Source organism: Scyliorhinus torazame, chromosome 10 (assembly GCF_047496885.1).
Source record: "Scyliorhinus torazame isolate Kashiwa2021f chromosome 10, sScyTor2.1, whole genome shotgun sequence".
NCBI lineage: Eukaryota > Metazoa > Chordata > Chondrichthyes > Carcharhiniformes > Scyliorhinidae > Scyliorhinus > Scyliorhinus torazame.
In genome coordinates, this window is record NC_092716.1 from 44,216,673 (window position 1) to 44,240,050 (window position 23,378).

A 23,378-nucleotide genomic window follows, 5' to 3' on the forward strand; every position below is an offset into this window, starting at 1 on the left:
CTGCCCAACATGCTTGAGAGCTTTCAAATCTGAAGAAAGCCATGAAAACACAGAGGCAAGTACTTAGACAAACATTCAATGAGAATGGTGCAGTGACTGGCTAGCTTTCGTATAGCTTAGTTACTTTCAAAAGAATGGAAAACCATTATCAGATGTCCAATTAGTGAAAGAATGCATCATCAAATCTGCCGGTGTTTTATTTGTTATGTTTAAAAACCAAGAAGAAATTATCAAAAATGCTGAATCGCAAAGCGTCTGCACATCGCTAAGTCTTAATCCAAGAAAACTTGCGGAGGACAGATCCAACCAGAAGTCACAATAATGTAAGTGTAAATATTACATTTGTTTGTGCCATTTGAAGTTGACCATTCTATTAATATGGGGGAGGCAGTGGCGGAGTAGTATTGTCCAGCATGACTAGGGTAATGCGCTCAGGACATGGGTTTGAATCCTACCAGGGCAGATGATGGAATTCAAATTCAATTAAAAGAAAATCTGGAATTAAAAGTCGAATGATGACCATGAAACCATTGTTGATTGTTGTAAAAACCCATCTGGTTCACTAATGTCCTTTAGGGAAAGAAATCTGTCATCCTTATCTGGTCTGGCCTACATGTTCTAGACCCACAGCAATCTGGTAGACTCTTAAATGCCCTCAGGGATGGGCACAAATGCTGACCCAGCCAGTGATGCCCACATCCCATGTATTATATTACGTCGTTACTCCTTTGCTTACTTCTAGAATGGTCGGATGGATGTAGTTCAATGTCTTCAAATTAAGCAAATAATATTTAATGAATAACAAATATAATATCAATGAGTTTGTTCACTCTTCTACAACTATAACTGATGATTAAGTAAATAAGTATAAATAATATTTAACCAAGCACGCCAACTAAGCTATCTCTCTAACACTCTGCTATCTAGTCACTCCTGATATGGAGAGGTGGGAAGAACCTCTGCATTCAGTTTATGTACGTGGAACTGGTGCTGCCATCTAGTGGTAGTCCTGCACTATTATACAGTTGTTAACCCTTTACATACCAGCAGATATACAGATCACTACACCATGAACGAATAAAGAAAAATGAATGTTTATTTAAGCATCTTTTATAACTGGTTATGAAATATTTGGCATGTATTAAGTGCGCTTAATTTTATTCATGGCATCGTGGTTAATGCAAATACCCGATTTCACTAATGCACCCACGGACATGATGGAGGGTAATTCATGCAGCCCACTCACCAGCCTAGGTTGTCCTTCACTGTTTTTTATATATTTTAAAAATCGCTTCTTGGCACCACCAAGTGGTCACTTAATGAAATAGCATGCTTTTACAGGTACATGATGAACCACCCAGCCAATTAATGTCACACGGACAGATGCCACAAGTGCATTTTTCACTTGTATTTGCTATTCATATATGAAAGACAGAGCTACAAACAAAACAGTAGCAGTAAGTCAATACCTTCAGACACACAAAATTGATGCGTATAGTATTACCTTCTAGGTTAATGAACAAGCACAACACAGTAATTTCTTAAGTTGTAGCTGTGTTCCTGAAAAGAACCACTTAAAATGAAACCATAACAAGCAAATCAGATTTTACCATCAGTACGCAACATTAAAACTTTATGCCCTGGAAAGTTATATACTACAGATTGCCCAAATGACTTTTAAAATAAAATTCAAAATATAATAGACATATGATAACTCTATATGCCTCCTGTTCACCACCTTCTGCTTACTGCCTTTTCCACTCCCGAACCCTCATTGTAAGCAAGTGTTCAGGATGTGAACAGCAAGAAGCACCTTTGGCGTGAGAGCAACGTAAGGTGCAGGGTCATGAAGGTAAACTCAAGGTGGAAAGGAAAACTGGTAGATCCATGGCGTGTCAGTGAACGGGAGAGGCCATTGCAAAAGTTAATTCACAAAGCTAAAACCAAATGCTTGCCCCATTAAAAACTTGACAAATCAAAACAACTTAAGCCAGGGCAACTTAAATTGAAGATTTACTGTACGCTATATTTACTGTAGATGAGGCAGGGCATTGAAAATGAATTTATTAAATGTTCGTGACTGACCATTTTACAACAACAAACCCCATTTGTGACTCCTCAGGCACTGAAGCAGCCCACATGCAAATGCAGCAAGACTTGGACAATATCCAGGCCTAGGCTGACAAGTGGCAAGTAACATTCGTGTCACACAAGTGCCAGGCAATGACCATCTCCAATAACAGAAAATCAAACAATCGCCCCATGGCATTCAATGGCATTACCACCACTGGATCCCCCAATATCAACATCCTGGGGGTTACCATTGACCACAAACTGAAATGGACTAGCCAAATATACTGTGGCTACAAAAGTAGGTCTGAGACTAGGAATACTTTTTTTAAAATTTGAAGTACCCAATTCATTTTTTTTTCAATTAAAGGGCAATTTAGCATGGTCAATCCACCTACCCTGCACATATTTGGGTTGTGGGGGTGAGACACGGAGAATGTGCAAACTCCACACGGACAGTTACCCGGGGCCAGGATCGAACGAGGTCCTCGGTGCCGTGAGGCAGCAGTGCTAACACCTGTGCCACCATGCTTCCCCCTGAGGCTAGGAATCCTGCAGTGAATAAATCACCTCCCGACTCCCCCAAAGCCTGTCCACAACCTACAAGCATGTGAGATGGAATATTCGACACTTTCCTGGATGAGAGCAACTCCAACAACACCGAAGAAGCTCAACAGCATCCAGGACAAAGCAGCTCACTTGATTTGCATCCATTGCACAAGCATTCACTTCCTCCACCACCGATGCACAGTAGCAGCAGTATGTGCCATCTACAAGATGCACTGCAGGAACTCACCAAGGCTCCATTGGCAGCACCTTCCAAACCCATATCCACTATCATCTAAAAGGGTAAGGGCAGCAGATACATGGGAACCATCCTGACTTGGAAATATATCACCGATATTTCACTGTCACTGGGTCAAAATCCTGGAACTCCCTCCCCAATAGCACAGTAGGTGTACCTATACCTCATGGATTGCAGTGGTTCAAGAAAGCAGCTCACCACCACCTTCTTACCTGAGAAAGGACGTACTGGCGCTGGAGGGTGTGCAGAGGAGATTCACTAGGTTAATCCCAGAGCTAAAGGGGTTGGATTACGAGGAGAGGTTGAGTAGACTCGGACTGTACTTGTTGGAATTTAGAAGTATGAGGGGGAATCTTATAGAAACATATAAAATTATGAAGGGAATAGATAGATGTGGGCAGGTTGTTTCCACTGGGGGTGAAAGCAGAACTGGGGGGCATAGCCTCAAAATAAGGGGAAGTAGATTTAGGACTGAGTTTAGGAGGAACTTCTTCACCCAAAGGGTTGTGAATCTATGGAATTCCTTGCCCAGTGAAGCAGTAGAGGCTCCTTCATTAAATGTTTTTAAGATATAGATAGTTTTTTGAAGAATAAAGGGATTAAGGGTTATGGTGTTCGGGCCGGAAAGTGGAGCTGAGTCCACAAAAGATCAGCCATGATCTCATTGAATGATGGAGCAGGCTCGAGGGGCCAGATGGCCTACACCTGCTCCTAGTTCTTATGGCAATTTGGGATAGACATAGCATCGAGGGATGGACAACAAATACTGGTCTAGCCAGCAAAGTGCACATCCTGTAAAAAATAAATTAATAAACAATATTTTTGTACAGGTACATAAAATATGGATGCAAAATGGCACAAGGCTAAAAGTTTCAAATTAGACGCCATGTTTTAACAAATGAATGGCTTTGCATTACAAATGAAAATTTTCATTTTTCATTTTCATTTCATTAAGTTTAAAGTCTATGGACAAATAATAAAAAAACATTTGCCATCCAGTCATCTGGATAAATTTCAGGTGAGGTCAGGTCACTGAACAGTAATTTGTAATTTAAATTTCAAATATAATCGGTTTCAACCTTGGTAAGAAGAACTTTGGGTCATAAAACACACAAAATAAAGGTGTCAATTTCTAGAAAAACAACACGAAAGCAGAGATGATAAATTTACATTCAACCCGTAAGAAGCATTTCGAACTTGCGACTAGAAGAAATATAAAAGGAAAATACTAGGGATGCTGGAAATCTTAGAAATTGAGGCATTAAAGTGAACTGCTGTCTAAAGGGCCGCCCATCGGTCCGAAACGTTAACTCTCCACGCATGCCAGACCTGCTGGGCTTTGCCAGCATTTTCTGGTTTTGTATCATGACTGAAAATGTTCTGGAGACTTCAGAAAGCCGAAGACTGCATCAAATTTACTGCTTCTTGGCAAATGGCATTTAAAATTTCAACAACTGTGTTCCACGTGTACAAAGAATGAATTTCCCATTGCTCCGCAGATCCAAGTGTGCCGGGGGGACGCCATCTTTGTGTGGGGCAGGGCACAGGTCAGCGTCCGCTCTTCTGATTGGCTCGTCACCGTGCCTGTGTACATATCCCGGCATCCCTCGGCGCCGCTGGTCCTTTTCCTTCGGCCATTTCCCTCGTGAAGGTAGGTGTTGGTTGAGAATGTGAATAAAATCACAATCCATCCATCAGGTTCACCGAGTCGACTGGTGACGAATTAATGCTCCGTGGCACGAAAAATAACGGACTCTCAATATCCGTAATCATTTCTAAGGAAAGATGTCGCCGAGCCTGTCTTGCCCCTGTTTTCGGTGCTGGAGTGATCGAGGCCTAAAATCGAGGAGGCAATGTCTATTAGCGGAGCGGGTTAGGAGCCAATGGCCCAAAATGGGCTGCGGTCAGTAGATTGCAGAGGAAAGTTGTACACTTAGCGCTTGTGGCAATTTGAGCACTCTGAAAGGCTTCGAGCTGGTTTGTTCATTGAGCTTTTAAAATCAAGGCCTGTATTTACATAGCGCCTTTCACGATCGCAACACGTCCCAAAGAGCTTTTGAAACGTAGCCTCCAGTGTAACGCAGCGTATGTGGCGGCCCAGTCTGAACAAATCAAGTTCCCAAAAGCTGCAATGTGACCAGAGTATCTGCTCCCCTGTCGGTTTGCTGGATCAACATTCTCTGGGGTGACTCCGAGGCTAACTTCCCTGCTCTTTTGCAAAATAATGCAGTGGAATCTTCTGCATCCACTTTAGAGGACAGCTGGTCCCATGCGCCCAACAATAATGTTGCCCTGGTACTGCATGCACTGGGATATCAGCTTTTGATTTTCGTGCTCAAGCCCTGGAGTGTGACTCGAACCCACAAACCTCTTTGACTCCGGTAAGGCTGCTCCCGACTGAGCCACAGCTGGCACAGTTCGAATGATTTGAAGAATTATCAGTCGTTTGTTTAGTGACGGTCAAGGCAATCATTGGGTTGAGAATGTATAGTCTGGGTCTGGATTTTGCTCTGATTGTCAAGAGTTTAATTTTCTGATGTCATGAGATGTCAGTGGCTCAACTTTAGAGAATTCATCTGGATTATGTCAGTTCCTCCTAAGCAATTTGCTAGAAAATAGCTGGATGCGGGGTTGCTTACTAATTCAAATGATTGGCTGTGGAGTGAAATAATTTGTAATCTTTAATTGTTTGCTTCATATTTATTAATGTTTACTTAATATTGCAGGGTTTCAGCCCTTCATTAAGCAGCCATGGCCCCAAGTCGGAATGGAATGATCCTGAACCCTCATTTCCACAAGGACTGGCAGAAAAGAGTCCGCACTTGGTTCAACCAGCCAGCCAGAAAAGTCCGCAGGTATGCAATCCAATAATGAGAATTTAAGCTTGGTTCTATTTCCTTGCAGGAATTAATAGTTGGGTTACTGTTTTTGTGTGGAAAATGAAGGTGCTTGGCAATATAATTACAGATCATTCATTAGCTGTCCACAATCAGATGATGACAATTTCTCCGGAATCTCTGTATCTCCTTGATGAATACTTTTGAACCCTTTTTGCTGATGACTGTGGACTGCTCTAAATTCTTTTGTTTTCAAATGTCCAGAGAGATAAATTTTCCAGAAATGTCTAATGATACCTCTTGTATTAAAACAGATGCTACTGCAACGATTTTAAACTTGGTTTAAGTTCTTCTGAAAATAATTTATTTTATCACTACCTTCATTGCTGCTTCATCTGGTTGCAAAGAGTTGGCTTCCGTTGCTTTTCCCTCTGCCCTGCACAAACCTGGAACCAGTCAGGCAAAAAAATTGAGCTCCTTGTTACCCCTTGAGATAAGGAGTTCCAAAGTTGAAATCCGTACTGTAACTGAAGAAACAATAGGTAGTAAACAAGTTGCATTCACTAGTTGGAGTGTACTGACTACAGTTGCTGCCCATTAAATAAGTATCGTCCTTGGATTTCTTAGTTTACTGTTGATTAAAATAGGCATATCTGATGTCTTGTGATTTACGATGTTCTTGGATAACTTACAGTGCTGTTGGTTGATAGGCGCAAGGCACGGTTGGCTAAAGCACGTCGCATCGCTCCACGTCCAGTTGCTGGCCCCCTTCGACCAGTTGTTAGGTGTCCCACTGTCAGATATCACACCAAAGTACGTGCTGGACGAGGCTTCAGCTTGGAGGAGCTAAAGGTAACTGTTTGCAGCAACATTATTGTAAAAACATCAGGCTGTTTTTTTAAAAAAACATTGAATAAGTAAAGCGTTTTATTTCCCATTGTCAGTTCTTTGGCAGGATTAGAAAGACTAATGACTCGAGTATAACTGAACAAAGCTGGACCCATTGGGTAGACACTTTAGAGGATAGTGTGATAAATCAACAGTCCGGATGGGAAAATAAAATAATTGTATGCATATAAATTACAGATCATTAGCTGTCCATAGTCAGATGATGACAATTTCTCCGGAATCTCTGTATCTCCTTGATGAATACTTTTGAACCCTTTTTGCTGATGACTGTGGACTGCTCTAAATTCTTGTTTTAAAATGTCCAGAGAGATACATTTTCCAGAAATGTCTAATGGTACCTCTTGTATTAAAACAGATGGATTATGTTGCTACTGTAATGATTTTAAACTTGGTTTGAGTTTTCTGAAAATTATTTATACATTTACTGTGTATATGTATGTGTATACCACATGCATCTTGCATATAGAGCCATTAAAGTAGTAAAACACTTTCAAAGGAGTGTTACCATACAAATTTCACATTGGGCCATTACAATCCCAGACCAAATTCCAACAGTGGCTAGGATACTGGACAGTACCACCAATATTTAGGGCGGCACAGTGATTAGAACTGTTGCCTCACGGCGCTGAGGACCAAAGTTCGATCCTGGCCCCGGGTCACTGTCGCATGGAGTTTGCACATTGTCTGCGCGGGTCTCACCCCCACAACCCCAAAGATGTGCAGGGTAGGTAAATTGGCCACACTAAAATTGCCCCTTAATTAGAAAAAATAATTGGGTACTCTGAATTTATTTTTAAAAATCTCAGCTCTCTATCAATCCATTAGCACTCAGAATACATACTTAACAGAGATGTTCTTTGTGAAAGAGATATTTTGACACTGCTTTAAAAAAAATAGACCTGAATCCTGTCAGAACCCTGCAGAAAAGAAGATGCTTCTCCACTTGTTTCAACTCACCTAATCAGGCAAGCCTGAACTGCTTTGAAACACTGCTGATCAGTCTACAAACATATCTTTAACTGAACTGCATTGAGAGCAAAATGCTTGACCTGCTCACAGCTTCATTTAGATTGCAACTGAACTGCTTTTCTGCAAAACGCCTGATACCATGGCTCCACATAGTACCATACCAAGCTGAAATCTAATTAACTCCACATGGAACCCCCCCTCCTCAATCCAAACAAAACGACATTAGCCCATGGTTTTACGATGCTCTAATTGCACACCTGGCTCCCAAAACATACTTGCCTTTTGAAACAGGTTTCTTTTAAAACATGATTGCAGCAGTCATACATACACTAACGCAGGCTTTTTTAGGGCCACATAAAATGACTAGTGCAGGCCACCAAAACCTTGATCAAAGAGATGGGTTTTAGGGTGGGGGGGGGGGGGGGCACGGAAAGTCTGAGGGGTGTAATTCCAGGGCTTAGAGCCTCACAGTTGCCGATAGGAGAGCAATCAAAATTGGGGCTGCTAAAGGAGCCAGAGTTGAAGGGGTACAGATAGCTGGAGGGTTGTAGAGCTGGAGGACGTTCGTGATAAAGAGGGATAACACCATGGACGAATTTGAAATCGAAACTTTGCACACAGGTGATTGGTGAAAGGGATTTTGTGCAAGTTAAGAGAAGGATTGCAGTTTTGGATGAACTGCAGTTTGCAGAAGATAGAATGTGGGAAGCTGGTTAGGAGTTAATTGAAATAATCAGGTCTAGAATAATAAAGGCAAGGATGAAGGTTTCAGCAGCCAAATGAGTTGATGCATGGACGTAGTAGATATCGTCTTATCGATTGAGGTGGACATGTGGTCGGAAGTTCATCTCTGGCCAAATATGGTGAATGGCCTCCGACAATTGTTAGTAAGAGAGATGGAGTTTGTGGTCGGGACTGAAGACTGCTTCAAATTGTAGTTTGTGATTTTGGTTTGAACTACATTGGTTGTGGGAATAGCACACAAAGTCTTGAGGCCTGTTCAGGGGAGAGAATTGTCAAGTCATTTGAAACGTTGGGCAATTGGTATTTTTTGGAATAACTGCCTAACCTGAAGTAATTGAACTGAAAATTGCTTTCTAATTGTTTATTCATCACCACTGATAACTGGTAATGATTTAGATGAGGGATCTAAATGTAATATCCCAAAATTTGCAGATGACACCAAGCTGTTTTTTTTTTCATTTCGAGGGCGAGCTGTGAAGAGGATGCAGAGATGCTTTAATGTCATTTGGGCATGTTGCAAATGCAAGAAAGATGCAGTATTTGGATTAATGTGAGGTTGTCCACTTTGATAGCAAAAACAGGAAGGCAGGTTATTATCTGAATGACTATAGATTGAGAGGGAATGTGCACCAAGACCTGGGTGTCCTTGCACACCAGTCGCTGAAAGTAAGCATGTTGGTGCAGCAGGCAGCGAAGAGGGCAAGTGTTATGTTGTCCTTCATTGCGATAGGATTCAAGTACAGGGGCAGGGATGTCTTGCTGCAGTTATACGGGGCCTTGGTGAGGCCTCACCTGGAATATTGTGCAGTTTCGGTCTCTATCTGAGGAAGGATGTTCTTGCTGTGGAGGAAATGTAGAAAAGTTTTGCCAGGCTGATTCCTGGGATGAAAGGACTGACTTATGAGGAGAGATTGCGTTGGTTCAGATTGTATTTGCTGGAGTTCAGCAGAATGAGGGGGCTCTCATAAAAACCTAGAAAATTCTAACATGACTAGACAGGAAAGATGCGAATGTTCCTGATGGCAGGGGAGTCCAAAGACTCAGATTAGGAGAAATGTCTTCACCCAGAGTGTGGTGAGCCTGTGGAATTCTCTATCACAAAGTAGTTGAGGCCAAAACATTGCATGTTTTCAAGGAGTTAGATATAGTATTTGGGGCTAAAGGGATAAACTGATATGGCAGGGGGATCTGGGTGTATAGGTACACAGGTCACGGAAAGTGGCAACACAGGTGGAGAAGGTAGTCAAGAAGGCATACGGCATGCTTGCCTTCATCGACCGAGGCATTGAATTTTAAAATTGGCAAGGCATGTTGCAGCTTTATAGAACCGTAGTTAGGCCACACTTGGAATGTAGTGTTCACATCTGATCGCCACACTACCAGAAGAATGTGGAGGCATTGGAGAGGGTACAGAAAATATTTAGCAGGATGTTGCCTGGTATGGAGGGCATTAGCTATGAGGAGTGGAGAAACGTGGTTTGTTCTCACTGGAACGATGGAGATTAAGGGGCGACCTGATAGAAGTCTACAAGGTTATGAGGGACATGGACAGAGTGGATAGTTAGAAGCTTTTACCCAGGGTGAAAGAGTTAATTACTAGGGGGCATAGGTTTAAGATGCGAGGGGGAAGGTTTAAAGGAGATGTACAATGCTACTTTTTTTTTTACAGAGGGTGGTGGGAGCCTGGAACTCGCTGCTGGGGGAGGTAGTGGGAGCAGATACGATAGTGGCTTTTAAGCAGCATCTTGACAAATAGATGAATAGGATGGGAATGGAGAGATATGGTCCCCGGAAGGGTAGGGGTTTTTAGTTCAAATGGGCAGCATGGTCGGTGCAGACTTGGAGGGCAGAAGGGCCTGTTCCTGTGCTGTAACTTTATTTGGTCTTTTGTTGATTTGTGAGGCAGGGTGGAGAAGCAGGAACAGGCTACGAGTTGGATGATCATCCATGATGATGAATGGCGAAGCAGGCTCAAATGGCCGACTCCAATTTTGTGTTTCGATGATTGCCTTTTTAACCTTTTCCATTTGATGGCCCCGGCCGCTCTTCTGTATGTTTCTGTATTTACCGTCTTTACGTTCTTGTATTTGCTTTTATTTTTCTCAAAAATAAATCATCTTTTGTTGCCAATGTAATAGGCTGCAGGCATTAACAGGAGGGTGGCGCGTACTATTGGCATTGCTGTTGATCACAGACGGCGCAACAAGTCAACTGAATCTATTCAGTGTAATGTTCAACGTCTGAAGGAATATCGCTCCAAGTTAATCATCTTCCCAAGAAAGGCTTCAATGCCCAAGAAGGGAGATTCTTCTGTAAGTATCCAAATTACATGTTAAGCACATCGCATTCTTGATATTCCAGAGGTTTATTCCAAGGACCACTGGCTCTTTAATGGCATTTAAAAATAAGAATTGTTCTGGAATCTTAAAGTCAGAACTAAGACAATTGGATAATTGTGTTAAAGTCAAATTCCAGCTTGTAGACAATGTTGATGGATTGCATGTGCATGATTAGGAGGCAGGGTGAAGTCCTGGGCCATATGGACATGGGTGGTAAAACAGTTGCAAATAGAAACATGACAACAGTAACGGGAGGTGGATAAGTTAATGGGTTACATTAGAACCATAGAATTGCTTCAGTGCAGAAGGCCATTCAGCCCATCAAGTGCACCGACCTCCTGAAAGAGCATTCTATCTAGGCCCACCCCTCCTGCCCTATCCCCATAACCCCACCTAACCTGCACATCTTTGGTTTGAAAGGGGAAACCTAAGTAGACTTGGGGAGAAAGTGCAAACTCCACATGCAGTCGCTCAAGGCCAGAATTGAACCCCGGTCCTCGGTGACGTGAGGCAGCAGTGCTAACCACTGTGCTTCCCCCTTTCTTTTACATTACTGGAGGAAAATGGAATGTTTCAACACAGGAAACTATTTATAACTTGATTAAGTCATCTTGGTCCGGTGGGCATATAAATCAATTGGTGAGGGCATTTGGATAGATGGGTTGCAAAAGCTGCGTGGCTAGCTTGACATTGCACTTGGGGATTTTAAACAAAGGGGGCTATAATTTCAGTGCTGTGATGATTTTCTTTCTCCAGGTAATAAATATATATTGCAGGGGCAACCGAGCAGATGGCCATGACACTTTAAAACTAATTATTGGTTCTGAAGTTGAGGTTGCAGGTGATAGTTAATCATGAAACTGACCAGCATATGTAAAGAGTTTAAAAAAGGTCTTGGTCTCTAATGTGCTTGTCTGTTACAGGGATCTCTGTCAATCTGTTAATGTAATTCAGTGATTGTAGTAATGTTCTTTCACCACAGTCAAATGATGACACTTTCTCCGGAATCTCTGTACATCCTTGATGATTTTTGTTGAACCCTTTTCCATCTGATGACTGTGGGCGTGTCATATAATTAAAACTCAATGGGTTTGTTTAATCTGATATTGTTAATGCCGATTTCTTTTCCACAGGCTGAAGAAATTAAGGTGGCAACCCAGCTAACTGGACCTGTCATGCCAATCAAGAATGTGAGTAACTTTAAAATATGTTTTCTTAATTTTTAAACATTGTCAGCTATGGCCCAGTGGTCCCTCTTAGTCAGAAGGTGAAGTAGAGTTGAGCATCTAATTAGGCTGAAACTGTTGAAGGTGCTGTATCTTTTGGATGGCTATAAAGGAAGGGCGAGAGTGCTGTCCTTTATAAAAGCAAATTGCTGCGGATGCTGGAATCTGAAACCAAAGAGAAAATGCTGGAAAATCTTGGCAGGTCTGGCAGCATCTGTAGGGAGAGAAAAGTGCTAACGTTTCGAGTCCAGATGACCCTTTGTCAAAGCTTTTTTCCAAAGAGGAAAATCAAATTTTCTGCCTGGGCTCCCTTTGCTAACTTGGAAAATGGTTTATTGCCCATGTTTAGAGAATCTCTGTAGCAAACAATATTAGTTGAAAACTGAAAGAGCGAACATGCAATTCTATAGATGATTAATAATATGAGAGCTCCAATTCTGCCGCAATGGTTCTGACCTCATCGTTATAATTTTTTTGTAGGCTTTTGTAAGTTGTGTATACAACTTATTTATGAATACTATTTTCTTTTCAGATATACAAAAGAGAGAAGGCCCGGGTGATCTCTGAGGATGAGAAGAATTTCAAGGCCTTTGCAAGCCTCCGTATGGCTCGTGCAAATGCACGTTTGTTTGGAATCCGTGCTAAGAGAGCAAAGGAAGCAGCAGAGCAGGATGTTGAGAAGAAGAAGTAAAATATAAAATATCTGGAACTATTCAATAAATAACCAATACTTTTTAAAGAAGAAACATTGTTCAGTTCATTGTGCAAAACTACATTTTACTTATTTCATCCATATTCCTTTTTTTCCAGGAGCATTTAATTTACACTGATGGCAAGTTAGTTATTGTTTTGCCAAACTTCATTTTAATGTTGAGCTGTTTCAAGCTTGACTTCATATTCAAAATTGGTTACTGAAGACATTAATGTTTGACATGTTCTGGGGTGAGGGAAATTGTTACGTTAAATATATTTTGAAAATATTTGTGCGGAAGAGTCAATGCACATTGAAAATTCTTTAACCAGTAAGGGGTAGAATAAATTGTTGCTGGGTCTAGCTCAATGATAGCACTGTTGCTTCTGGGTCCAACTCTCAAGAACCTGAGCACAAATACTCGACTGACACTTCCAGTCCTGCATTGTTGAGAGATGCCACATTTCAGATGAGATATTCAACCAGTTCTGACCTCTGGGGTTGATGTAAAAGATTCCATTACACAATTTCAGAGGAGCGGGGTGTTCCTCCTTGTCTGATGGCTAAGAGAACTGCGGACACGAAAAACTCAGGTCAAACGACAGCAGCTGGGGTGGAGCATTTTCATTGCGGCAATACAGGTCTGATATTTTTTTTTAAAGGGGAGGGGTTTTTAAGATGGAGTGCAATATATTTGACATTCTTAAAGTGGGGGGGGGGGGGGGGGCACGGTTGAGATGGAGGAGAAAGATCAAAATATAACATTTCTCAACTGAGTACCGAGGGCAGTTATCTGGCAGTCACCTGAGGCCTGTTTAGGGTCACAAAGGTACACTTTGTATTCTCTTTGAACTTTAAGTAGTGTGAGTCATCCTGGAGTCTGTATAAAAGACAGACAAAGCGCACTCAGTAAGCGTTGTGCAGGTCAAAGAGAGACCGTCTGAGTGAGACACCAGCCAGAGTGGGAATTTGAAACTTGGGAATTTGGTGCAGTGAGGTAATTCGGTGCAGAGTGGGAGAAGGTGTTTTTCCCTACTGTTTTCTCTCTTTCTTCGGGCCTAGTTTCGGGAGCCGTCGGAGGAGGAGGAGCAGTCTCTTTGTGAGTATAAAAACCTAACGGTAACTTCCTGTTTTCCACTTTTTTTTCCAAAAGTGACATCAGAGGGAAGCTGTGATCTGATTGGTTGATAGCAAATCTGCCCCAAAAACAGCTAAACTCGTAAACTTAAATTAAACTAATTTAATTAGTTTAATTGGTCAGGTGATGTGCTTGAGTAAATAGGCAAGTTGTAGTTGTTGGGGATTCTATTATCAGGGGGATAGATAGTATCCTTTGTGAGCAGGATAAAGAATCCCGCATGGTATGTTGCATGCCCGGTGCTAGGGTGCGGGACATCTCTGACCAGCTTGAAAGGATACTGGAGAGGGAGGGGGAGGATCCAGTTGTTGTCCATGTCGGTACCAACAACATAGGCAAGTCTAGGAAAGAGGACCTCATGCTTCATAGATTATCATAGAATTTACAGTGCAGGAGGCCATTCAGCCCATCGAGTCTGCACCGGCTCTTGGAAAGAGCACCCTACCCAAGGTCAACACCTCCACCCTATCCCCATAACCCAATAACTCCACCCAACACTAAGGGCAATTTATCATGGCCAATCCACTTAACCTGCACAACTTTGGACTGTGGGAGGAAACCCACGCACACACTGGGAGAATGTGCAGACTCCGCACAGACAGTGACCCAAGCCGGGTTCGAACCTGGGACCCTGGAGCTGTGAAGCAATTGTGCTATCCACAATGCTACCGTGCTGCCCTGTTTCGAGATTATAAAGAGCTAGGATTCAAATTTTTAAAAACAGGTCCTCAAGGGTCATAATCTCTGATTACTGCCCGAGCCACGTGCAAATTGGCATAGGGAGGCAAGAATAAGGGATGTTAACACGTGGCTGAAAGAGTGGTGTGGGAAAGGGGTTCCTTTTCATGGGACACTGGCATCAGGTTTGGGACGGGGGGACCTATACCGTTGGGATGGTCTCCACCTGAACCGAACTGGGACCAGTGTTCTGGTGAAAAGAGTAAATAGGGTGGTCAATAGGACTTTAGAGATTGGGGGGGGGGGGAGGGAAAGTCAGGGAACCAAGAGGTGAAGTAATCAGTGGGAAGCGTAGCTGCTTAGGAATACAAAAAAGCACGAAAAGATAACTCGGGAGAGGTTACGATAGTCCCCATCTAACAAAATATGACCGTGTATGGAAAGGCTCAGTAAACCAAGGTCCACCACACTAAGAAAACAAAAAGGGACGGTCAATAGAGAATTAAAGGTGCTATATTTAAATGCGCGCAGTGTATGGAACAAGGTAGATGAGCTTGTGGCCCAGATTGTGACTGATTATGATGTGGTAGGCATCACAGAGACGTGGTTGCAGGGGGTTCAGGACTGGCATTTAAACATCCAGGGATTTGCAACCTATCGAAAAGACAGGTGGGCAGAGGGGGCGGGGCTGCCTTGTTAATTAGAAATGAAATTAAATCAATAGCACTAAACGACATAGGGTCAGATGATGTGGAGTCTGGGTAGAGTTGAGGAACCACAAAGGCAAAAAAACCCATAATGGGAGTTATGTACAGGCCTCCTAACTGGTCAGGACCAGGGGCACAAAATGCACCACAAAATAGACAAGGCATGTCAGAAAGGCAAGGTCACAGAGATCATGGGGGACTTCAATATGCAGGTGAACTGGGTAAATAATGTTGCCAGTGGACCCAAAGGGAATTTATTGAATGTTTACAGGAGGGCTTTTTGGAACAGCTTGTGATGGAGCCCACGAGGGAACAGGCCATTCTGGACTTAGTGTTATGTAATGAGCCAGATTTGATAAAAGACCTTAAAGTAAGGGAACACTTAGGAGGCAGTGATCATAATATGGTAGAATTCAGTCTGCAATTTGAAAGAAAGAAGGTAGAATCAGATGTAAAGGTGTTACAGTTAAATAAAGGTAACTACAGGGGCATGAGGGCGGAACTGCTGAAAATCGACTGGGAGCAGAGCCTAGTGGGAAAGACAGTAGAACAGCAATGGCAGGAGTTTCTGGGAGTAATTGAGGATACAGTACAGAGGTTCATCCCAAAGGAAAGAAAGGTTATCAGAGGGGGGATTAGGCAGCCATGGCTGACAAAGGAAGTCAGGGAATGCATCAAAGCAAAAGAGAAAGCCTATAATGTGGCAAAGAGTAGTGGGAAGTCAGAAGATTGGGAAGTCTACAAAAACAAAGAGAGAAATAAGGAAAGAGAGGATCAAATATGAAGGTAGGCTAGCCAGTAACATTAGAATGATAGTAAAAGTTTCTTTAAATATATTAAAAACAAACGGGAGGCAAAAGTAGACATTGGGCTGCTCCAAAATGACACTGGTAATCTAGTGTTGGGAGACAAGGAAATAGCTGAGGAACTAAATAAGTACTTTGCGTCAATCTTCACAGTAGAAGACATGAGTAATATCCCAACAATTCAGGAGAGTCAGGGGGCAGAGTTGAATATGGTAGCCATCACAAAGGAGAAAGTGCTAGAGAAACTAAGAGGTCTAAAAATTGATAAATCTCCAGGCCCAGATGGGCTACATCCTAGAGTTCGAAAGGAGATAGCTGAAGAAATAGTGGAGGCGTTAGTTATGATCTTTCAAAAGTCACTGGAGTCAGGGAAAGTCCCAGGGGATTGGAAAATCGCTGATGTAACCCCCCTGTTCAAGAAGGGAACAAGAAAAAAAGATGGAAAATTATAGGCCAATTAGCCTAACCTTGGTTGTTTGCAAGATTCTAGAATCCATCGTTAAGGATGAGATTTCTAAATTCTTGGAAGTGCAGGGACGGATTAGGACAAGTCAGCATGGATTTAGTAAGGGGAGGTCGTGACGGACAAACCTGTTAGAGTTCTTTGAAGAGATAACAAATAGGTTAGACCAAGGAGAGCCAATGGATGTTATCAATCTTGACTTCCAAAAGGCCTTTGATAAGGTGCCTCACGGGAGACTGCTGAGTAAAATAAGGGCCCCATGGTATTCGAGGCAAGGTACTAACATGAATTGACTGGCTGTCAGGCAGAAGGCAGAGAGTTGGGATAAAAGGTTCTTTTTCGGAATGGCAACCGATGACGAGTGGTGTCCTGCAGGGTTCAGTGTTGGGGCCACAGCTGTTCTCTTTATATATTAACGATCTAGATGACGGTACTGGGGGCATTCTGGCTAAGTTTGCCGATGATACAAAGATAGGTGGAGGGGCAGGTAGTATGGAGGAGGTGGGGAGGCTGCAGAAAGATTTAGACAGTTTAGGGGAGTAGTCCAAGAAATGGCTGATGAAATTCAACTTGGGCAAGTTCGAGGTCTTGCACTTTGGAAAAAAGAATAGAGGCATGGACTATTTTCTAAACGGTGACAAAATTCATAGTGCTGAAGTGCAAAGGGACTTGGGAGTCCTAGTCCAGGATTCTCTAAAGGTAAACTTGCAGGTTGAGTCCATAATTAAGAAAACAAAAGCAATGTTGTCATTTATCTCAAGAGGCTTGGAATATAAAATCAGGGATGTACTGAAGCTTCATAAAGCACTAGTTAGGCCCCATTTAGAATACTGTGAGCAATTTTGGGCCCCACACCTCAGGAAGGACATACTGGCACTGGAGCGGGTCCACCGGAGATTCACATGGATGATCCCAGGAATGGTAGGCCTAACATACGATGAACGTCTGAGGATCCTGGGATTATATTCATTGGAGTTTAGGAGGTTGAAGGGAGATCTAATAGAAACTTACAAGATAATGAATGGCTTAGATAGGGTGGACGTAGGGAAGTTGTTTCCATTAGCAGGGGAGACTAGGACCCGGGGGCACAGCCTTAGAATAAAAGGTCGTCACTTTAGAACAGAGATGAGAAATTTCTTCAGCCAGAGAGTGATGGGTCTGTGGAATTCATTGCCACAGAGGGTGGTGGAGGCCGGGATGTTGAGTGTCTTTAAGACAGAAGTTGATAAATTCTTGATTTCTCGAGGAATTAAGGGCTATGGAGAGAGAGCGGGTAAATGGAGTTGAAATCAGCCATGATTGAATGGTGGAGTGGACTCGATGGGCCGAATGGCCTTACTTCCGCTCCTCTGTCCTATGGCTGCAATGTTCCCCTCTGGCAGTTGAGATGCTCCTCCAGCTTGCATTGGGCTTCACTGGAGCATTGCAGCAGGCCAAAGATGGGCATTATTATACTGGCTTGAGAGCAAGAATTCTTTTTTCATGTGCTTTGTGTTTGAAACCTTGCATAGTGTTTATAGCACAAACCATCCAAATAGATATGATACATACAAGTATCTCCATCCTCCATCTAATTCTGGTTTCAAAAGGAAATTGAATGGGTACTTGAAGGAAATAAACTTGCAGGGCTATGAGGGTAGAGTGGGGCAAGAGGGCTGGACTGCTGCAGGAAGACCTGGCATAGAATTAATGAATGGGATGATTGGCCACCTGTGCCATAAATGACTCAACCTGGATCCTCAAGCACCGAAAAGGTCATTTTCTGACATTGTCCACATATCGGGGTCAGACTTTCCTCTAGTCTCCAATCTAAGAACAGTGATTCTAAATACCAGCAATCTTTTTCCTTGTCTCATCCCATCAACTGTGGTGTGGACATGAATATGTTTGCTTGTTATGGATAGTTATGTGCTATTGACCCAGGCCTACTCTAAGCTTGTTGTCCGCTGAAAGCTGTTTTCATAAGATGCTTATAGGCAGGAGATAATCCAGGCTGCATTTAATATAAGGCTCGAGGTAAAAGGTTAGTGTTGAACTGGCAGCACTTGCCTTTTTCCAATTTTTAAAAATTAACCCTCCTCTTCAGAAGGTTGTCCATTTATACCCTCCCATTATTTTTTAGAATTAAAATTTAGAGTACCCAATTCATTTTTTCCAATTAAGGGGCAATTTAGTGTGGCAATCCACCTACCCTGTACATCTTTGGGTTGTGGGGGGGAAACCCTTGCAAACACAGGGAGAATGTGCAAACTCCACACGGACAGTGACCCAGGGCTGGGATAGAACCTGGGGTCTCGGTGCCATGAGGCAGCAGTGCTAACCACGCTCCCGTTATTGTTGATCCTTATTTATACGATCTTAGTGAGGACTGATTTCTCAAATGCTTCTCAAATGTCTGAAACCCTGTGTAGTGTTTACAACACAAAGAAACCATCCCAGCAGATCCATACCATTATTCTGCCATCATCTTCCATCTAATTATATCAACATATTTCCCGTTATGATGAAACAGATTTGAAACATCAGCTTCTTCCCACAACTGCTGCCTGATTTGCCGAGTCTTTTGAACATTGACTTTTTATAACATTTCCCTCTATTCGTTCCCCCCCCCCCTCATATTTAGCTTTCTCTTGAATACAACTTTGCTATTTTCCTCAACTATTCCTTGTTGTGAATTTTTAATCAATCTTCTAATCTAAAGCTGGACAAAAAGCAAATAACTGCACATGAAGTTCAGTTCCAACACAAATAGATAATTTGGCCTAACCAGTCTTGTGTCAATATTCCATACAAACAGTAGTCCTAATTCCCTGTGCCTGCCCTGTCACATTTTCCTTTACCCTTTTTCCTTCAGCTGCTTTTCTAACCTATTCGTCAATATTGATGAGTCCTGTCCAACCATTTAACTAGCCAGTTATTCAACAACCTTGCTATGCGTTTAATTCAATTTGCCTATCTTGATTGCATATCCCTTAATAATGTTACCGAACAAAAATCTATTGGTCTTTTGAAACTTTCAATTGGTCTCATCAGCTTTTTGGGGGAAGCCTGTTTGAGGTTTTAATTTCCCTTTGTATGAATAAGGGCTTTCTGATCATTCCTGAATTGTCTAGCTCTAATTTTAAAGTTATGTTGTATACTCCCACCAGAGGAAGTAGTCTTTCTTTGTCTACCCTATCATTCCTTTAATCATTAGCATCTGATTTAGTTCACACCTTTATCTCATGTGCATCAGGAAATACAAGACAAATCTGCGCGACCAAACTGCACTCAATTTTATTCCCCCTGGTATTCTGGTTTATCTGTGTTGCTCCCACTCCCAAGATCCTACATATCTGTCCTTCCTTGGGAGCCATGCTCAGGACTGATTGCTATATTCCAGATGTGGTCTAACCAGAGATTTACGCAACTAAAATAAATTGTGGCCCATTGTGTTTCAGCCCCCTTGGGATAAATACTAACATTTTACACAAAGTTTTAAAATCATTTCTTGTATCTATTAATTTTTAGTGATTTCAAAATGTGGACCCCTACATTTGTCTGAATATCCAGGGTTGTTGGTTCCTTACTAGGGTACAAAGTGGATGGTGCCACATTGCTCCCATAGTGCACTCCATTTGCTTCACTGCCCACTCAATTTATCCATCTCCCTTTGCAACTTTCTTTTCCCATCTACGCTGCCAGCTAACTTCGTCATCTACAAACTTGGATTTACAACTTTATTCATCTAAATCACTGATAATGTCCCCTTGTAAGGAACCCATTGCCCACAAGAGTGATGGAAGCAGAGAAGAATGGTTTCAAAAGGAAATTGTAAGGGTACTTGAAGGAAATAAGCCTGCAGGGCTAAGGGGATAGAATCATAGACTACCTACAATGGAGAAGGAGACCATTAGCCTCATTGGGTCTGCACCAATTCTCTGAAAGGGCATCCTACCCAGGCCCACTTCCCAACCCCATCCCTGCAAACCAACCTAACCGTTGGACACTAAGGAGCAATTTAGCATAGCCAATTCACCTATCCTGCACATTTTTGGACAGAGAATAGATCCAGGCAAGAGGGCTGGATTGTTGCACGAAGAGCTGGCACAGGATCAATGGGCTGATTGGCCACTTCCTGTCCAATAAATCTCTCAACCTGGATCCTCGAGCACTGACCAGGTCTATTTCTATCTACCATCCTTCATAACTTTAAACATCTCTTATCAGGTCACTCCATAATCTCAGCCTCACTTTTATTTTCCTCATACCAGGCAGCATCCAAGTGCACAGGCACAGTGCCTTCTGCAACAACATTCTATAGTATGGAATCCAAAACTGCATACCACAGAAACTGGCTGCCTTATGGTTTTATATAGATTCACAACTACATTTCTATTGCAAAAAAAAATCATTCGTGGGATGTGGTAGTCACTGTCTGGGCCAGCATTTATTGCCCAACCCTTGAACTGAATGGCTTGCTAGGCTATCGTTGAGGGTCTGGAGTCACAGGTGGTTGAGACCAGATAAGGATGGCAGGTTTCCTTCCCTGAAGGACATTAGTGAATCAGATTTACATTGAATTTTAATTTTGCCACCAGCCACGGTGAGATTCAAACCCAGAGCATTACCCTAGGTCTCTGGATTACTAGTCCAGTGGCAATACCATCGCCTCCCCGTAACAGTGAAGCTTTTTGTCCTGCACTCACCAGGACAGATGCAAGAATGCCAAATTTCAAAGTGGACAACAAATTATACTGTAAGAAGGGTTCTGATTGGTTGGCATATCGACTGATAGATTGAGGCAGGGAATTCTTGTCCCCCATTGTTTTTGCTTAATTCAAAAAAGGCACAATGTTGTGAGATATTTCTTTTGCTTACAGAGGACAGGTCTCATCATTCGAACATTTGTTGTTTCTAGAAAGGTTCGGGATTGGTTGAGAGTTATGTGAAGAATTACACTAACAACTAATTTAAGATTATCAATTGGGCTCGCAATGTGGTTCACTTAATGCTTGTAGAAGCTACATATTCAAATACAGGACATTTTCCAGGCATTGCACATTTTCTGAATTAAACAAAACTGGGGGATCGTAGTTCCTTGGTCCGTTCTCCATGGCAACATCTCAACCAATCAGAGTCGACTTGCCAACCAATCAGCACCTTATGTGGTACAAATTATTCCCTTTGAATTTTGGCATTTTTGTGTCTGTCCTAATGAGAGCAATGGAAAGCTCCGACAGCAAGCATAGGTTCTGTACTACCAAGCAACTATTTCCATTTCTATTTTTAAATTTCTGTATTTTATCAGCATTTTATGTCCTCAAACACTTGAGATGTTATTTTTAAGGTCTTGTGAATCATAAGTCCTATGCTCCTTGAAAAAGTTCATCATTCCCAACGACAACTGGGAATCCCTGGCCCAAGACCACCCGAAGTGGAGGACAAGCATCTGTGAAGGAGCTGAACACCTCAGGCTTTATCACCGAGAGCAAGCTGAAGCCAAGCGTTGGAAGCGAAAGTGACAACTTGGGCACCCCACCCACCTGCTCCTTCAACCACCGTCTGCCCTGCCTGTGACAGACACTGGGAACGCGCTTCGTCTTTGGACTCTTCAGTCACCTGAGAACTCATCTTTTGAAAAAAGATTTAGAGTACCCAATTCATTTTTTCCAATTAAGGGGCAATTTAATGTGGCCAATCCACCGAGCCTGCACATTTGGGTTGTGGGGGCGAAACCCACGCAAACACTGGGAGAATGTGCAAACTCCACAGAGACAATGACCCAGAGCCGGGATCGAACCTGGGATCTTGGCGCCGTGAGGCAGCAGTGCTAACCACTGCGCCACTGTGCCTGCCGTGAGAACTCCTCTTTAGTGTAGAAGTAAGCCATCCTCGACTCTGAGGGACTGCCTAAGATAAGAAGAAGCTCCCTTTCTTCTTAATTTTTTTAATCTAAAATGGTTCATCTCACATTTACTGACACTGAATTCCAGCTGCCATATTTTGTTTTTTTAGTCCTCTGCTCTCTTATCAATACCTCTGAGGTTTCCTTGGAGAGTACAGGCAAGCTGGAAAAAATTACAAATACTCAGGATTGTAAAAGAAACAATGATGGAAACACAGATGAGAGGAAGTAGAGTTAACTTTAAAGCACTTCAATGGAAATGGGAGATTATCTCGTGTAGTAATATCATTGTTATGGGCGAGGCGTTTTCAGAACCCCAAAATGTATCATGGAGTTCAACCAACCTCTCCCTTTAATGTATTTGTTGCTTTTCCTAGCATACGGCTTTTTCCTAGGTGTGGGATTACAATTATGGACACGTGGGTTTTTAAACACAAAACACTGTTTATTCCATGAACTCAACTTCACATCTTAAATAAACATTGGATCTGTTGACACCCCTTACTTCAAAGATAACTCAGAAAATATTGCAACAGTAAATAACTCCTTAAAATGTTCCTTCAAGCTTCCAAGAGACTCAACACATTTAAACAGTATCACATCAGGTTAAAGGATTTCTATATTTTCTGTAGAATGGCAGAGATATATTAGCTTGGTTGCCTTCAGCTCCAGCATCTTGCTTTCTTCCTGCAGCTCTCAGGACACCCACAGACACACACAAACTGCTTTTTCCAACTGGCTTTCTCCTTTTAATCATCACACAGCAAAATAGCCAGGCACTTTTGAACTGCTCTCAGCAAAACCAGCCAGGCACTTTTCAAACTGCAAAACCAAATTGTAAAATGGCTGAACTGAGGTGAGCCCCACCCACTCTCTGACATCACTGTTTTCTTAAAGGGACATTGCTTAAACTCAATGTCTTAAAGGTACCCTCGCATGACACCTCCCCCCAAGAAAAAAAAAACCCCCATCAACTTCAAGATGGTTTCATTTTTCACTTTTGCACCATCCACTATGAAATGTACACAGTAAATATACTTTTATGTTTCACAAAAAAAAACATACGCAAACAGGCATAATAATATAGTCCATTTTTCTTTGCTCTTCTT

At 42.3% G+C, this 23,378-nt stretch overlaps 1 protein-coding gene and 3 non-coding genes across 5 annotated transcripts; all 4 read left to right on the plus strand.

The window, feature by feature from the left end:
• Nucleotides 1-4,401: 4,401 nt before the first annotated feature.
• On the plus strand, nucleotides 4,402-12,645 carry rpl13 (ribosomal protein L13). 2 transcript variants are annotated; one of them, XM_072518051.1, is made up of 6 exons: nucleotides 4,402-4,526; nucleotides 5,602-5,730; nucleotides 6,423-6,564; nucleotides 10,473-10,646; nucleotides 11,807-11,863; nucleotides 12,432-12,645. In XM_072518051.1, exons 2-6 carry the CDS (start codon nucleotides 5,627-5,629, stop codon nucleotides 12,588-12,590), a joined length of 636 nt encoding a protein of 211 aa, XP_072374152.1. In that variant the 5' UTR covers nucleotides 4,402-4,526; nucleotides 5,602-5,626; the 3' UTR covers nucleotides 12,591-12,645. The 2 variants fall into 2 exon arrangements, with proteins under 2 accessions (XP_072374152.1, XP_072374153.1); XM_072518052.1 differs by lacking the exon at nucleotides 4,402-4,526 and adding an exon at nucleotides 5,227-5,256.
• Nucleotides 5,870-5,949, plus strand: LOC140384961 (small nucleolar RNA MBII-202). Its single transcript, XR_011933245.1, has one exon. It is a non-coding gene; the product is annotated as a small nucleolar RNA MBII-202 (small nucleolar RNA).
• Nucleotides 6,822-6,901, plus strand: LOC140384963 (small nucleolar RNA MBII-202). Its single transcript, XR_011933246.1, has one exon. It is a non-coding gene; the product is annotated as a small nucleolar RNA MBII-202 (small nucleolar RNA).
• Nucleotides 11,661-11,745, plus strand: LOC140384960 (small nucleolar RNA MBII-202). Its single transcript, XR_011933244.1, has one exon. It is a non-coding gene; the product is annotated as a small nucleolar RNA MBII-202 (small nucleolar RNA).
• Nucleotides 12,646-23,378: the final 10,733 nt, after the last annotated feature.

Bases quoted from the DNA above. Each gene is read 5' to 3' on its own strand.
- rpl13 (XM_072518051.1), top strand. From the start codon at position 5,627: ATGGCCCCAAGTCGGAATGGAATGATCCTGAACCCTCATTTCCACAAG. The intron at 5,731-6,422 runs GTATGCAATCCA...GTTGGTTGATAG, and splicing joins CCAGCCAGAAAAGTCCGCAG to GCGCAAGGCACGGTTGGCTA. The intron at 11,864-12,431 runs GTGAGTAACTTT...TTTTCTTTTCAG, and splicing joins CTGTCATGCCAATCAAGAAT to ATATACAAAAGAGAGAAGGC.